At 51.7% G+C, this 17,455-nt stretch overlaps 1 protein-coding gene and 1 non-coding gene across 2 annotated transcripts in view; both read right to left on the reverse strand.

Moving 5' to 3' along the window:
• CRISPLD2 (cysteine rich secretory protein LCCL domain containing 2) overlaps positions 1-17,141 on the reverse strand; it is a 51,965-nt gene extending 34,824 nt beyond the window's left edge. The window contains exons 1-5 of the mRNA XM_011370278.2: positions 16,808-17,141; positions 11,192-11,310; positions 5,138-5,270; positions 4,579-4,694; positions 571-671 (exon numbers count right to left, since the gene is read on the reverse strand). Of these exons, the coding sequence (XP_011368580.1) occupies positions 571-671; positions 4,579-4,694; positions 5,138-5,270; positions 11,192-11,310; positions 16,808-17,053 (715 nt within the window). The 5' untranslated portion in view covers positions 17,054-17,141. The remainder of the gene's footprint in view (positions 1-570; positions 672-4,578; positions 4,695-5,137; positions 5,271-11,191; positions 11,311-16,807) is intronic.
• On the reverse strand, positions 6,896-7,014 carry LOC111745829. The gene has a single exon (XR_002782807.1). It is a non-coding gene; the product is annotated as a 5S ribosomal RNA (ribosomal RNA).
• Positions 17,142-17,455: the final 314 nt, after the last annotated feature.

Below are 17,455 nucleotides of genomic sequence, written 5' to 3' on the forward strand. Positions count from 1 at the left end.
AGGTGAGCGGAAACATTCTGAGTGATGACAATAAACAAATAGTGGAAGAGCTGGAAATTACACGGCCTTCGAAAGTTCTAGTTTTGCCTGAGATGTGAGAAGGAAAACGCAAACGTTTATGACAAATCGGCGAAGGATGAGCAAGATGGGAACGGGGGCGGGTAGCGGTAGGGGGACAAAGACAGGAAGGATATCCCTGAGGGACAACCCTTCCTAGCCTGGAGCGTGTCTGGAACGTCACAGTTTAGTTGGTTGTTTTTAATTCCTCGTTTGTTGTCTGTTTTATACCAAACTGTGAGCACCACCAAATGGGCAGGGATGTGTCAGCTGTCTGCCCATGTGATATGCTCACTGCGGGGACATACCAGGGCATCCCGTGGGTCCCCAGGGAGCTGGGGGCTGAACCCCAAGTGTTCACATGCACAAGGCAGAGGGAGGGAGGGAGAAATGAGGGGCGTGCTGAGGGTGACTGCAACATGGCCAGGGAGGGGGTGTCTTGAACTCTATTGTTCACTTTTCCCGTTTTACGTAAGCTGTTCTGTGACTCATGGTTTTGAAGTCATTTCCTACCTCGGTAACACAAGTTGTTCTTGCAGCCACCTCCGTAGCTGGGCGGACACTCAGAGCAGGGCCGGCCAGTTCTGTAGGGGGCCTCTCCAATCCAGTTCCCCCTGAAGACAGACAAGAAACACTGTCAGGAGGGGCCCCCATTTGAGGGCCGGGGGAACACTCCTCTCTCCTTTCCTGGGCCCGCTTGGGGCCGAAAGAACGCAGTCAGGGAGGGAGGAAGGCGTGCCCCACGTAAAGGGAAAAGGGAGCTGCCCTGGGCTCCTCCTATGCACTGAGAGTCTACAGAATTCTTAAAAAAAAACCCAGCCCAGAGCTACAACACGTCACGTTAGCGTGTGTGCCAACACCGCACTGGCTCCCTATCTAACCCAGTCGCTTCCCTCACACATCTCTGAACAGTGTCCGCCCTCCACCCAGCCCCGATGCCTGTGCACTGGAAAGCTGCTGAGATGCCCCTTTTAAGCCATTTCTCAAATGAGTAAAAGTCAGAGTGTTTGGGGCATAGCTGTGTTTACCGAGTTCTTACCAATACACAGTCCAGATCACTCCAGCCTTCCCACACCCCAGGAGTGACGTGCCAGAATTCAATCCTTTTGCACAAGAGGGAATTGAGGCTCAGGGAGGTTCAGCGTCACATAGTGAGAGCTGAACCCAGGCTGTGGGGCTCGGAGCCTTTGACCACTGAGGTCACATAGTGAGAGCTGAACCCAGGCTATGGGGTTCAGCCTGAGGTCACATAGTGAGAGCTGAACCCAGGCTGTGGGGCTCGGAGCCTTTGACCACACTCTGCTCTCGGGGCTGGGACTAAGGACCCCATGAGCATCTGGGGCACCACCCACCTCCCTCTGCAGTTCCCGGGGTGGGAAAACTGGAAGCCACTCAGTAGGCTTCCTCCAGGGGCCAGGGAGCAGGTGGTGAGTGGAGTTCCCAAGCCCTTCTCACAGTGCCTGGGGCTTTGGCAACACAAACTGGAGCTGTGAATGACCAGGGACCAGTCTCTGTGATTTGTTCTAGGAAATTCCTTCGTGGTTGCCCATCATCCATTTGTTCCCTCGGGAAAGGAATCTGGGCCCACTGCTAGGCCACACTTGGTCTCAGCCTCCTCCAACAGAGCAGTAAAGAGCAGATGCCCTGGGTCCAACCCCAACTTTCCCCAGCACTGAACCCATCTCCTCTGTAAAGGGGGTAATGGCCAGGAGGCCATCATGAGGATAAAACAAGTGACTGTGTGGGCGCCCTCAGACCAGAGTCCGGCTCACGGTGAAGGCTACACACTCTTGAGCATTTTCTAATCCAACGAGCTCGTCCAGGTGAGGTTTCTGATGGCTTTCCAGGGAGGCCAAGGAGGGGCCTTGCTAGTGTTGGCCGGAAGACAAACTGCAGAAAACTCGCTCTCTGTGTAACCTCCAATGGCTCAAAATAGTGGGATGGCATCGCCCAGGGCCACGTGGGCATCAGGCCTCGGGATGGAGGGCAAGGGACACATTATAACATGCTCACTACTTCAACCCTCACACATCATGGATGGCAAATGCTGGTGTCCTACACCATGCCACAGACCCCACTCAGCTGGCCACCTCTGCATGGATGTGCAGGCCGGCGAGGGATTCACAGGGCCATAGGGATGATTTTCCCAAATGGACCATTGCCAAGTGGACCGAGAAGGCCTCAGAGCCTGTCCTGTTGCCTGGTGAGGCTCAGCAGGTTTTTTCAGACTATTTGGGCCTCCAGCTGGGTTCATCCCTCTCCCCCAGATGATATGGCCAGCCTATGTAGGATTTCATGTTTCCTCAAAGGCAAACTACGCCTCTGATGCTTCAGGAGTAATAACGCTCAGGTTAGAGGTCATAGAGAGCTGGCTGGGCACCAGGCTCTGCACCAACGTCCTCAAGGCGAACAATCTCCTTACTCTTTCAACAGCCCTGTGAGGTAGGCGTCCTCCCCTTGTGCACAAGGCTGTCAAGGTAAAGACCCCCCACCTCTGCCCAAAGGGATCTGGGCCCAGACACCATCCCTGGGCACATCCTCTCAGCCACTGCCTGATGCAAGGCCAGAAGAGGCTGTGGACACCGTGGAACGCCATGCGGCAATCAAAAAGAAAGGCCCGCTGAGCACACAACACTAGGGACAAATCTTGTAGACACTGTGTTGAGAGGAAGACATTGGGCACAGAGGGCATATCTATCACATCTCTTCATATGAGGGTCCAAACCAGACAGACTGGCTGATGGGGAGAGATGTCGGAATGGTGGCCACTCTGGGGAGCATCCTGGGCACAGGGAATATTCTCTATCTGGACCTGGGTGGGAATAACGCGGGTATATATGTTCTGTGTGGACTAAATTGTGTGTGTCCCCCCTCTGTGTGGCTAAATGTAGAGATGGGACCTCTCAGGGCATAATTAAGGTTAAATGAGGTCATAAGAGTGGGACCCTGGTTGGGATTAGTGTCCTTCTAAGAAGAGAGACCAGAGAGTGCTCTCTGTCTGTCTGTCTCTGTCTCTGTGTCTGTCTGTCTCTCTCTCTGGTGCACACACTATACTGGGAAGCACCATGTGAGGACACAAGGAAAGGCGGCAGTCTACAAGACAACGAGAGAGTCCTCACCAGGAACTGACCCGGCTGGACCTTGATCTGGGATTCCCAGCCTCCAAAACTGTGAGAAATAAATGTCTGTTGTTTAGGCGCCCGGTTCTTGGTATTTTGTTACCGCAGCCCAAGCTGACTAATGCATGTGTAAATGTGTGAAAAGTCATCAGGCTGCACACTTCAGATTAGTGTATTTTACTGTCATAGATCATTCCTTTTTCGAGAAAAGGAGTGGGGAGTAAAGAAAGGAAGAATTGTATTCCTAATGGGGTCTTCTAGTGTATTTTTTTATATAGAGCCAAGCCGAATCATTCCTCATTACCCATCTGCCACTCTGCCAGGAATTCCACTACCGTGGACCGGTTTATTGCTCTTCCATGGGCTTGTGTCCCTCCTCATCAATGTCATAACTCCCCTGCCCTTATCCCTGTGGGCCGCTGGGACACTGCCGCTCCAGGCATGCCAGATAGTTGATGGAAAGTTCTATTTTCCCACCAACCTCAGCGATTCCCTCTTCATCCCACCTTTTCACAGCCACTCCTGACCCAAACCAAACAAATGAGGTCATTCCTGTTTTATTCAGTCACTGAGCAAATAGGCCTCGCGGGCCCACTGTGCGCAGGGCACAGTGCTAGGAGAGCGGCCAGCTCAGTAGCCAGCGTGAAAACCGCAGGCTGTAAACTTGGCAAACAGTTCTCTGAGAACCAGCACATATTTGCCTGATGAGCAATGAAGGTGAATGAGTAAAGGGATAAATGATACACCGATGACATCAGGATGTGTAAGGAGAAAGAGGGGTTATGAAATAAAGACTTGACACGGTTCCTCCTGGGAGGGAAAATGCAGAAACCAGGTCTCGCCTGAATTCCTGTTTTCTAGAGTGTGATCTGCTGCATATTTTCAGAGAAAAAATGAAAGTAAGATCACTTTGGCAGACCCTACTATTGCCCCGCCAAAAGCTATTCCTGCTTCTGACTTCTTTCAGGTAGTCCACAGAGGAGATGTGCAAAGTCAGTTGGGGCAATTTCATTGGTTGAAGTCAATTAGGCCAAGCTCATTGGTTGAAGCTCATTGTCTGTGAGCGGTCTAGTTCTGACCAATGAACAAAGGAGAAAGTAGCCCAGGAGTGAGAAAGATGAGAGCCCTTTCTATGATTCCCTTCTGCTTGGGAAGATGAGATGCCTGGTGCTTTGCAGCCATCTCGGGACCATGAGGAGAGGATAGTACAGCAGGAAGACAGAAAGAGCATGAGTCCTGGTTGATATTCCTGAGCTATTAAGCTAACCTGGAAGTACCAACCTCTAGACTCCTTGTTATGTGAAATAATAAGGAGACCTCACTGTTTAAGCCAATTTTAGTTGGGTCCTGCGCAGTAGGCAAACACATCTTAACTCATACAACCATGTCAACTTGTTCTTACTTTGGAGAATAATTGCAGACGAGGTAGACGGCATTCTCCCAAACATCTCCCCAGACGTTCATCCTCTGGCAGGTGTTCACAGCACAGCCAACCTTACTGGTGGTGGCCCAAACTATCTGAAAGGACGACATCCATGCATCAGAATTTAAGGGATAAAGCGTACCAGGATGACATAATCTGGCCTGGATCTATAGGGTGCTGGTACTAAAGGGGTATGTGGTGAAGATTTCCCCCCTAACCCTAACTGAAGATCTATACATTCGTTTAAAATAAATAAAACAAAACAAAAACCAAACAAACAAATCACACGCAAGGAGAATGCCCAGCATGTAAAAGTGCCATAGAAGTTTCTAGTGCTTCCTCTCAATTTCTGAACTTGTGAACTGGTCACAAACTGTTCAGTCCCCCCGCTATACCTCGAGTAGCACAGAATTAAAGAAAAAAAAAAATAAGGCAGTGACAGCAGAGGTTTTCCAACTGCGCGACAATTCTGCAGGGCCAGGTGAGTGACTGGATTTGGGCGCTAGGCTGAGGTCATGGCCTGTTCCTCCAGTTTTACCTGTGTGTAGTGGGTACACATGGCCCCGGAGCACCTCTCTGGACACCAGGGGTTGCACTCGTGGGGATAGGGGTAGGTGTAGTCCTTCACCTCGTCGTACCAAGACTGCACGTGGAACCCAGGAGAGCGATACCTGCGGAGACAGATCAGCTTGTTATGTCCCGGCCACTACACACCGAATGGCAGAGACCACGGCTGGCAGCACCGCCACCCACGGGCAGGCTGAAGGAGGGGCTGCTTTGGGGCCAATAGCTCCAAATCCCAGAGCCTGTTAAAAGTTCTTAAAATCCAAATCGGCGAGGAGCTCACCTGGGTATCCCCAGAGTCCCTCTAGATTCCAAGAGTGTCTTTCAGGTGGCCCGCATACCACCAGTGTGTGCAGGAAACTTTCACTTGGCCCCCAGTGAATCATTTTTTATGTTAACGATCATGTATTTATTTTCATGTACATTTGGGAAAATACATACAGTCCATGAATCCCATGTTTCAGAGATATTATTGCTTAAGATGAAATTTAATTTAAGATATGAATACATTTAAAGTCAATGTAGAGAAAAATATTTAGTAAATAATTGAACAAGTGATGGACAGATGGGACACCCACCGTGGCAGGAGACGGTCTAGAAGTTGGCAAGTAGCTGGCTATGGGGGACCAGGCAGAAAAGATCCCCATCATTGTCATGACCAGCTTTGTTCATTAGCTGCTGGGGGCCCCAAGGATTCAAAAACAAAGCAGGAAACTCATTCGGGGCATAGAAACCCGCAGGTATGCAGACCTCTGCAGTCAGGTGTGCAAACCTTTTTGAAAACTTCCTATTTAGGATTTCTTACTGAACCTCTCTCGCCCCGGCCATGACGGGGACATGGGGTCATCGTCGTTGGTGGCCACTGCCCCTTGCTTCAGCCCCGTCCGCCAGGCTGGCACCAGTTATTTTTTGCCAGGAAAGAAAATAAACTGGATGCGAATCCCCAGTCACCATCACCAGCAAGTGTAAACAAAGCGGTTTCAATCAAGAGAAAGGTGGCGAGGGCGACTGGCCATTTCTAAGAGCGTTGTGGTGAGCTGGGCAGTTAGAGGTCTTGTAACAATTACTGTCAGAAACCAGAGCGAATGGTGGCGGTCAGTGACATGGCCCGAGAAACGGCCTGTTTCCCTGGGGCCAGCTTAGGGAAAGAAACACACAGAGCCTCCGAGCTCCAGAGGGAAAGGACACCCTCTGCCCTGTCCACTTCTCCAGAGCCTCAGGCCAGGTGGGTGCCCAGGAGCCTCACAAATGAGGGACTCTGGGAAAGCAAGTTAGTAGTATCTACACAGAAGGGGGAAAACCTCTGTGCCCTTTGACCTATCTATCCTACTCTTCAGAGTTATCCTAATGAAATAATTCGAATAAGTCAACAACGACATAAAAAGCAAGCCACAAGAACGGAATGGCTAAATTTTGGCCTGTCAACTTGATAGCCCGTAGGCAGCCTTTATTCGATGACAACCATGACAGCTATGTAATAGCGAAATTGATATTGTATGAGAAGGAAAAAAAGAGAGAGAATTAAAAGCTGTCTGGGCCACAGTTACAACTACCTAAAAATATGCCGACCTACAGTGAAACACTACACAGAAGCCCAGAAAATGAAAGGACCTGAACCGAGGCAGTAAAATGATATTTTTCCCCCCTTTAGACACTTTCTTTCTTTCTTTTTATTATTTATTCATTCATTTTTATTTGTTTATTTGTTTGTTTGTTTGTTTGTTTATTTTAACACCTACAGCACCTGGGCTTCCTAGGTGGTCTCCCATCCAAGTACTAACCAGGCCTGACCCTGCTTAGCTTCCGAGATCAGATGGGATCGGGCTTGTTCAGGGTGGCATAGCCGTAGACTAGACATTTTCTTTTAACGCTATCGTTAAGACTGATTTTATAAAAAGCAGAATTCGCCAGAGGGGAAAATACCACACTGACCTGCTTCCACGAAGCCACATCTCTGGGTCCGTCATGGTGCCTGCCCAGGCACAGCCCTAAAGGAAAGTGTTGCCGCTCGCGGCCAAATTAAACTCCAGAGCTTGAAGAGCTGGGAAATATCTGGGTTAAAGTCATGCAAGCCCTGACCCGTATTTTGAGGGAGTATTTCAAATTCAGTCCAATTTTTCGATGAATAGAGCAAAATCAAAGTGAACCATGAGAGCCTGGCCACCAGATTCAGAGGACATGTGGGCACAGCACGCTGAGTGTTGATCAGTAAGACTTAATTGGCCAAAAGACATTTTCTCCACTTCCTCTAATGAAACTAGCCTCAGCCTGGAGGGGACTTTCGGCCAGGCTGGGTGAACAGGTATGTGGCCCCGTTGACTTTGGGGAAGACCAGGGGATGACATTTAACTGATCACTGTCAAGTGCTGTGGGCAAGGGGACAAAGGTGCTGCCAGGCCAGGAGGCTTCAGAGCTTCAGAGGTTCAGAGGTTCAGAGGTTCAGAGGTTCAGAGGTTCAGAGGTGTGAATGGGCCCTCCCCATGGCCTGACGAGGAAGAGAAGTGAGCGATACCTGCCCTTGAGGTGGAACCTGGGTGGGCCTTAAAAAATGAGTAGAATCCAGACACACCAGGGCAGGGAAGACAGTACTGACCCGCCACTGAAGGAGCGAACGTCCCCATCTTCCCAGCTTGCCCAGCCAGCTCCTTCATGGCTCAAGAACCCTTTCAAGCAGATAGAATGGAAAACCCATGCTCCCCGAGGCCGACGATCAGTGTCTGGAGTCAGCAACCAGGCTCACATCCGTTTTTGCCAGCTACTTGAAAGTACTGTGGGGTGCTGAGCCTCCGTTTCCCCATATGTAAATGATATGGGTTGGTGGTTTCTCCCTCTTAGCAGGTGACCGCAAGGGCTAAAAGCTATCATGGACAGTAAGCACCGAGCTAGGTACACAGTAGGTGCTCAGCCATGGTGGCCAGTTCACAAGTAAGAAGGTGGGGGAACTCTGTGGCTCTTACCTGCCCCAGTGGACGGCCAGATTCTGCCCAATGGACACCAGCAGACTGGTGGGCCCGTGCTCCCAGATGCACTCGTGAGCCCACGCGGCCGCCGACTTCGCCAGCTCTTCATCCCAGGTCTGCAGGGTAAGGAGAAACATGCATCTTCAGCGTCAGGAGTGGGCATAAGAACCAGAAATGAACAACATCCCAGCTGAACTCGCTGGCCGGTTTCAGCTTCTGTAACACTGGGTTCTGAGCATATCTCGGTTGGGTTCCTCACTCGGCTAGTGGGAAGTGGCAGATCAGCAAAGAACTTGGAGGAGCCTGGACCCAAGGCTGGACCTCAGAGCCTGGACCTCAGAGCTCCTGCTCTACCTCTAACTCGCCAGTGACCTTGGGTAAGTTCCTTCTCCTCTCAGCCTGAGTCTTCTCATTTGTGAAATGGGAAGATGAATAAGTCCTGGATATAGATGGTGCTGGTGACTATATACAGTGATAAAGTACTTAATGCCACTGAACCGTACATTTAAAAACGATTACGATGGTAAATTTTATATTATGTATATTTTACCATTGCGTTGAAAAAAGTAGCAAGAAAATAGTAGCAAGCCTTCAGCTTGCCCAGTCCCTCTCAACCTCCAGCATGGCCCACCTTGAATCAGCGGGGCTCAGGCAGGGGTCGAGGCCAAGGAATCCGAAGACAGGGTCTACATACAGCTGGTCCTGCCTACCAGCTGGCCCAGGGGACACACATAACTCCTGAAGAAAGAACGTGGCAACAAGAGGGATCATTTCTCTCCTGAGGGGGAACAGACGCCAAGCGGCCCTCAGGGTGACTGCGAGCCAGTTGCTGCGATGCCTCCTCCCAGGGTCGTCAGGCAGATGCTCCGGCTCCCAGGCAGGCAGGGGCTGTCCCCTGTTCTGGGTAGCCCCAGCTCCCAGCACACAGTAAATGCTCACTGAAAGACTGTCTGGGAAGAGCTCTGGGATATGTCCAGGAACAGGGGGCAGGCTAAACTAACAGCAGGACCCCAGTATGGGGTGTCAAGAAGCTCCCCGCTTCCCTCTCCTTCTTTCCTGCCATCTCCTTCCTGCCAAGATAACCGAGACTCCTCAACATCCGGGAGCAAGTCCTGGCCTAGTTGCAGATGCCTCTGGGGATCTGGGTCACATCCCTGATCCGCTGTCATTGCAGCTGCAGTGGACATTCCGGGTACGCTCAGACTCATGTCTTGCTGACAGCACCCCACTCTCAGTGTCCCCCCACACACTCTGAGACACTCATACCTGGGATCTTTCTCCAATGTGCAAACGAAGCCTGAAATGGTGCCAGGGGCGGGGGGTGGTTAGCATTCCTGGAGGCCACCCTCAGCCAACGGGGGACAGGCCTGTGGCTAAATGCACCACCTCCCGCCTTTAGGAGTTTGAGCCTCCTGCTGCTCCTTTCACTCGGCAGATGCCGGCAGATCCCAGTCCCACCATGAGACCTCCGTAGTGTACCCTGAAATTAGACTTCTTTCTTCCTGACTTCTGGACTCATGGATTACCCCACAAACAGACCACCTGCCCCAAGTTGGTGAATTCCTCTCCAAGCAGGAGAGAGGTGGGCAGTGGGGACAGGGACAGCTTGCACATATACCAAGATCCCGCTGGAAGTGCCACCTGAGGCCCTTTTCGGTATCCAGGGAGCCAAGGCAGACCTGGCAGGCGCCAGCCCCATCCTGAGGGTCACTGGCTCCTCAGAAGCTCACTATTCTGTGCCGTGGTACAAAAACAATGTGAACTGTGCTTGCCGTTGGTCTGAGTCCATAAAACTTCCTACAGCTCAGAGGGGAAGGGAGCAGGGAGGGCGAAGGTCGAGTCAGGGAGAGAAAGACTTGCCCGCGGGATCTCTGGGGGTTAAAGGCTTTTGAAATTCTGGCTGGAGATGGGCAGACATAACATCTGGTCTGCAGTAGGATACAGCCAAATGAGAACCCAGCTCTCCCCTCCCTGCATTTGAGGCTGCGCATCCCCATCCTGGCCCTCCCTCTCTTCCTATCTTTTTTTTGGCTGCAACTATGCCTGCCCATAGTAGGTCCTCAAAACAATGTTCCCCAAACAAAGAGGTACAGGGCTGGCAGTCATGGGTCTGGCTGTGTGATGAGCTGTTTACAGCAGACACACACTCTATCGATCAGTGTCGTTTCCACGGTGTGTTATGTCTTGACTATCACCCAGAAGAATACATGCATGCATTAGTGAACGCATACGTGATGAAGCCCAGCTCTCCGGCTCATGCCGGCCCTCACTGACCTCCTCCAGCCCCCCACCCACGACCTGCCCTCTCACCTCCCACTCAGCCAGTGCTTTCCCAGCTCAAGACCTGCCCTCCACCTACTCTGAAGGAAAAGCATAGGTGGACATTCTTATCCCTCAAAAGGACAACTAGAGGAAGGAGAAGGGAAGAACAGGCAGTGAGGTGCACTGGTGAGAGCATTTGTGTTAGGTAAACTTGTGTATGACACCAGGCTCTGTCCCTTGCTGGCTATGTGACTTAAGGCAAGTGGCTTCGACTCTCTGTGCCTTTGTGTCTCTATCTCGAAATGACACCTGCTGGAACAGGACTTGGGGGAAGGCTGAATGAGAGCAGCCATGGAGCCTCCAGGTGAGGTTCACAGTAGCCCTCAGAACAGCACAGATATCAGCTTTCTCAAGCACCCACCATGCGCCAGGGGCAGTGCTAAACCCTGTACCTCTGAAGCCACTATCATCTGAGCACCTGCCACTTGCCAGAGGACATCAGCATCCTTTTCTTATGTAATACCCACAATGAGCCCCTGAGGTACATTTTATTTTCCCATTGTTGCAGACAAAAAACAAACAAACAAACAAACAAAAACCTCGAGGCTAAGAGAGGTTAAGTAACTTGCCTAAGATCACACAGCCACATAGCCGAGAAGTTAGATCTTTAACGACCTAGCCTTATCTGGCTTCTAAGGGGTATCATCCTATCATGGACAGTAAGCACCGAGCTAGGTACACAGTAGGTGCTCAGCCATGGTGGCCAGTTCACAAGTAAGAAGGTGGGGGAACTCTGTGGCTCTTACCTGCCCCAGTGGACGGCCAGATTCTGCCCAATGGACACCAGCAGACTGGTGGGCCCGTGCTCCCAGATGCACTCGTGAGCCCACGCGGCCGCCGACTTCGCCAGCTCTTCATCCCAGGTCTGCAGGGTAAGGAGAAACATGCATCTTCAGCATCAGGAGTGGGCATAAGAACCAGAAATGAACAACATCCCAGCCGAACCCGTTGGCCGGTTTCATCTTCTGTAACACTGGGTTCTGAGCATATCTCGGTTGGGTTCCTCACTCGGCTAGTGGGAAGTGGCAGATCAGCAAAGAACTCGGAGGAGCCTGGACCCAAGGCTGGACCTCAGAGTTCCTGCTCTACCTCTAACTCGCCAGTGACCTTGGGTAAGTTCCTTCTCCTCTCAGCCTGAGTCTTCTCATCTGTGAAATGGGAAGATGAATAAGTCCTGGATATAGATGGTGCTGGTGACTGTATACAGTGTTAAAGTACTTAATGCCACTGAACCGTACATTTAAAAACGATTACGATGGTAAATTTTATATTATGTATATTTTACCATTGTGTTGAAAAAAGTAGCAAGAAAATAGTAGCAAGCCTTCAGCTTGCCCATTCCCTCTCAACCTCCAGCATGGCCCACCTTGAATCAGCGGGGCTCAGGCAGGGGTCGAGGCCAAGGAATCTGAAGACAGGGTCTACATACAGCTGGTCCTGCCTACCAGCTGGCCCAGGGGACACACATAACTCCTGAAGAAAGAACGTGGCAACAAGAGGGATCATTTCTCTCCTGAGGGGGAACAGACGCCAAGCGGCCCTCAGGGTGACTGCGAGCCAGTTGCTGCGATGCCTCCTCCCAGGGTCGTCAGGCAGATGCTCCGGCTCCCAGGCAGGCAGGGGCTGTCCCCTGTTCTGGGTAGCCCCAGCTCCCAGCACACAGTAAATGCTCACTGAAAGACTGTCTGGGAAGAGCTCTGGGATATGTCCAGGAACAGGGGGCAGGCTAAACTAACAGCAGGACCCCAGTATGGGGTGTCAAGAAGCTCCCCGCTTCCCTCTCCTTCTTTCCTGCCATCTCCTTCCTGCCAAGATAACCGAGACTCCTCAACATCCGGGAGCAAGTCCTGGCCTAGTTGCAGATGCCTCTGGGGATCTGGGTCACATCCCTGATCCGCTGTCATTGCAGCTGCAGTGGACATTCCGGGTACGCTCAGACTCATGTCTTGCTGACAGCACCCCACTCTCAGTGTCCCCCCACACACTCTGAGACACTCATACCTGGGATCTTTCTCCAATGTGCAAACGAAGCCTGAAATGGTGCCAGGGGCGGGGGGTGGTTAGCATTCCTGGAGGCCACCCTCAGCCAACGGGGGACAGGCCTGTGGCTAAATGCACCACCTCCCGCCTTTAGGAGTTTGAGCCTCCTGCTGCTCCTTTCACTCGGCAGATGCCGGCAGATCCCAGTCCCACCATGAGACCTCCGTAGTGTACCCTGAAATTAGACTTCTTTCTTCCTGACTTCTGGACTCATGGATTACCCCACAAACAGACCACCTGCCCCAAGTTGGTGAATTCCTCTCCAAGCAGGAGAGAGGTGGGCAGTGGGGACAGGGACAGCTTGCACATATACCAAGATCCCGCTGGAAGTGCCACCTGAGGCCCTTTTCGGTATCCAGGGAGCCAAGGCAGACCTGGCAGGCGCCAGCCCCATCCTGAGGGTCACTGGCTCCTCAGAAGCTCACTATTCTGTGCCGTGGTACAAAAACAATGTGAACTGTGCTTGCCGTTGGTCTGAGTCCATAAAACTTCCTACAGCTCAGAGGGGAAGGGAGCAGGGAGGGCGAAGGTCGAGTCAGGGAGAGAAAGACTTGCCCGCGGGATCTCTGGGGGTTAAAGGCTTTTGAAATTCTGGCTGGAGATGGGCAGACATAACATCTGGTCTGCAGTAGGATACAGCCAAATGAGAACCCAGCTCTCCCCTCCCTGCATTTGAGGCTGCGCATCCCCATCCTGGCCCTCCCTCTCTTCCTATCTTTTTTTTGGCTGCAACTATGCCTGCCCATAGTAGGTCCTCAAAACAATGTTCCCCAAACAAAGAGGTACAGGGCTGGCAGTCATGGGTCTGGCTGTGTGATGAGCTGTTTACAGCAGACACACACTCTATCGATCAGTGTCGTTTCCACGGTGTGTTATGTCTTGACTATCACCCAGAAGAATACATGCATGCATTAGTGAACGCATACGTGATGAAGCCCAGCTCTCCGGCTCATGCCGGCCCTCACTGACCTCCTCCAGCCCCCCACCCACGACCTGCCCTCTCACCTCCCACTCAGCCAGTGCTTTCCCAGCTCAAGACCTGCCCTCCACCTACTCTGAAGGAAAAGCATAGGTGGACATTCTTATCCCTCAAAAGGACAACTAGAGGAAGGAGAAGGGAAGAACAGGCAGTGAGGTGCACTGGTGAGAGCATTTGTGTTAGGTAAACTTGTGTATGACACCAGGCTCTGTCCCTTGCTGGCTATGTGACTTAAGGCAAGTGGCTTCGACTCTCTGTGCCTTTGTGTCTCTATCTCGAAATGACACCTGCTGGAACAGGACTTGGGGGAAGGCTGAATGAGAGCAGCCATGGAGCCTCCAGGTGAGGTTCACAGTAGCCCTCAGAACAGCACAGATATCAGCTTTCTCAAGCACCCACCATGCGCCAGGGGCAGTGCTAAACCCTGTACCTCTGAAGCCACTATCATCTGAGCACCTGCCACTTGCCAGAGGACATCAGCATCCTTTTCTTATGTAATACCCACAATGAGCCCCTGAGGTACATTTTATTTTCCCATTGTTGCAGACAAAAAACAAACAAACAAACAAACAAAAACCTCGAGGCTAAGAGAGGTTAAGTAACTTGCCTAAGATCACACAGCCACATAGCCGAGAAGTTAGATCTTTAACGACCTAGCCATATCTGGCTTCTAAGGGGTATCATCCTGTCTGCATGCTGTCACCAAGTACTGGTACCACTCCACTAAAATAATAACAGCAACAATATAGTTAACCTTTATTTAGTACTTATGACGTATTATCTCACTGACTCCTCCAAATAACCCTACAAGAAAGGTACTTTTATTACCACCATTGTGCCAATAAGGAATCATAAACACAGAGAGGCTAAGTAATCTGACTAAAGTCACACAGCTGGCAAGTGGCAGCTACCTAAACTCAGGCAGCCTGGCTCCACAGCCTGTCCACTTATAAAACCTCAAAATGAGTATCTTAATTCTCTGGAGTTTTAAATCCATCCTTTGGTGCTAAGGCTGTTTCAAAGGACTGTGGCTCGAAGCCCCAGCAGGCAGGACTGAGCAGGAAGCTACATTTTTAAGACACTCTCAAATCAATACCACTTGTTTGGGTAGAAACAGGAGCAGATGGGCAGCACTGGGCCTCAGATGCTGGGGTTGAGAGGCTGGGCCCTGACTGCCTTTCCCGCCCCCTGGCCCATGCCCGGGGGCAGACCCTACAACGTCCCTGAAGGCTAAGTTTGCCTAAAAAGTGGGCTATTTAGACCTAAGGACTCAGATCCCAACTCTAATCCTGAAATATCACAAAATAAACAAAGAAGAAAACATAGTAGGCTCATTATGGGCTGTCCAGGCAGCCTGACCTTGCCTGCTGCATACTAAGCTCCCTTCACTTGCCCCAAATCTTCCACACAACCACTAGACAATCATGGTGCCAGCAGGAAAAGATCAGCAGAAACCCAGCCTGTTCCAACAGAGGCAGGAGGCAGCGAGGATCCCAGGGGGTTGTGGCTCAGTAAGCTTCAGGGCAAGGAAAATGCCAGCTCCCTCATGGGTACCACAAAAGCCCTTGGGGTAGGAAGGGCATATGATGCAGGATGACCTGTCCAGAGAGAGGTACAGAGTGTCTTTTCCCCATGAGGACTGAGGCCAAATGACCATGTCCTGAGAAGGATGGGGGAAGGGTCCACACTCAAAGCCTCCAAAAAATCTACCCTAATTTTTTATATCTTTAACCTCGAAAAGGTCTGCACAAGCTTCCCCATGCATTTTGAAAGGGTGCCCACTCTTCCTCCTAAAATTAGCACAGCCCCTTTGGAATAAATGCCTGGATGATTTTCTTGAGGGAAAAAAGAAATGTTTCATAATGAGTTCCCAAAGGACAGCCTTGCTCGGGGCTGGTGGCGGGTTGGGGGGTATTTCTGCCCGGATAGGAAACCCATTCATCTGCCCTATATCTGGTGATGGGCCACCTTGTGCAGGCACATGGGATGGTCCCTGACCAGGGGCACTACTGATGTCAGGGTACAAGGCAACATGAAAGCGTTAGCTGAGTCCAGGGGAAGGAGGGGAGCGTGTCCTGGGATGAAGATTGGATGAAGAGAGTGATAAAGAGAAAGTGCTCCCGGGGAGGGAAGGTGTGATGGCTGTCACACATGCAGCACCTTCAGAGGACAACCAGCAGACCTGTCTGGCCAAAGGGGAGGGAGGGAAACAAGTCATCGGGACAGACAGGGCTCCTGCTAGAAGCTCGGATGCCAGGCAAGAAGCATCTGGGCTCCGTCCCGGGCACAGAGGGCCCTGGAGGCTCCTGAGAAGGAGGACGGCTGGGAGAAAGCGAAGATTTAAGAAGCATAAGATGATGACAGGATTCAGAATGGGCTGAAAGAGGACAAGATGACAGGATTCAGAATGGGCTGAAAGAGGACAAGATGGGAGGCGAAACCCCCTCGGGGCTGAGGCTGTCCCACTAATCACAGTGAGACCGGAACAGGTTGGAACGAGAAGGAGGAAAACGCTGGAGAGGGTCGTGGTAGCTGTGGGGTGTAAACGAGGACTGAGTGCTGGCTGAGAGCACAGGTCCTGGAGTCAGCTGGACTCAGGTTCGAATATGGCTCTGCCACTGCCAGCTGTGTGACCTTGGGACTCAGCTTCCTCATCTCTAAAATGAGACCTTTCCTAGGACTGGGGGAATGGGAAATGGCACGGACAGGAACAGAGATGCAGGAATGAAGGCAGGGCAGGAGATCTGGACGGGGAAGAGCCGGTCACCCTTTCTGTTCCTAAGATTTAGCGGGGGCCCTGTCCCTTCTCTCCGTTCTCCTTTCCGATAAACAACTCATCTCATAGACTCAGCCCTGCTCGCTTCTCAGACATAGAAGGTAAGTTAAAGGGCTGGATGGATGAAGACCAAGCTGGCACTGTCACAGTAGTAACACCATAGCCCCATGTGTGAGGTCTGTGCTCAGTCATCACAGGAACCATGAGAGGATGAGCTCCTCAAAGTGGAAACTGAGGCTCAGACTGGCTGATGTCCAGGGCACACAGCTAGGAGGTGGCAGAGCTGAGACTGAAGCCACCAGAGCCCAGCCCTGAGACCCTCCCCAGTCTATCTTCCAGAGGGCCTGGTGGGAAGAGTCAGGGCAGGTACGTGGGCTGAGCTCCAGAGGTGGCACAAGGAGCTGGCAACAAGGCAGCCTCTGGGTGCTGTTTTGGTGGAGAGTCAAGAACAGAGGAAGGGGACCCGCTGTTGCCTGGGGACCTCAAGCCTGCCATACACTCAGTGACTGGGGACAAAACAGATGGCACCTTTGGCCTCCAACCCTGGGAGGGAGTGGCAGCTCTCACCATGTACTCCATGTTGGAGGCTGGCGGGTACACCTGGCCCCGCAGTTTATTGTGAAGCATGAGGATCTCTTCCTTGTCCGACTTGGGGATGGCCCTCCGGGCCCGCGAGTGAGGCTCGTCCTGCTGGTATTTGCTGAGCAGCTTCTCAAAGTGTGTGACGTTGGGCAGAATAAGAAAAAGGCTTTGGGCTCCACAGGCCAGCAGCACCAGTCCCAGGGGGATGATGCCATTCAGGATGCAGCTCATGGCTCCTCTCCAGCAGCAAAAACTGGGGTGACAGGGAAGGCTGGTCTCCTGAGGCACAGCTGGGCGCTCAAGAGCTCTGAAAGGAAGCAGAGGGCAAAGGAGGAAGAAATAGTCAGTATTAAATCAGCGACAGCATTGGCTTGAGCAGTGAACAAAGCAGGTAGGATTCTCCCCACTTTGCAGATGTGAAAACTGAGGTTCACAGGAGCTAAATAACCAAGGACCCACAGACAGGAAGTGGTGGAGCTAGGATTCAAGTGAAGGGTTTCCAGAAAGGTAAGCTGCCCAGACTTCACGGAGGACATCCTGGCGCAATCTCTCCTGGACTCAAGTTCCCTTGTCACCATCTTTTCTAATTTCTAGTCAGCGTTCCACCTCATTCAGGACTCAGGTGGGTCTACT

This window comes from Pteropus vampyrus, unplaced genomic scaffold (assembly GCF_000151845.1).
Source record: "Pteropus vampyrus isolate Shadow unplaced genomic scaffold, Pvam_2.0 Scaffold166, whole genome shotgun sequence".
NCBI lineage: Eukaryota > Metazoa > Chordata > Mammalia > Chiroptera > Pteropodidae > Pteropus > Pteropus vampyrus.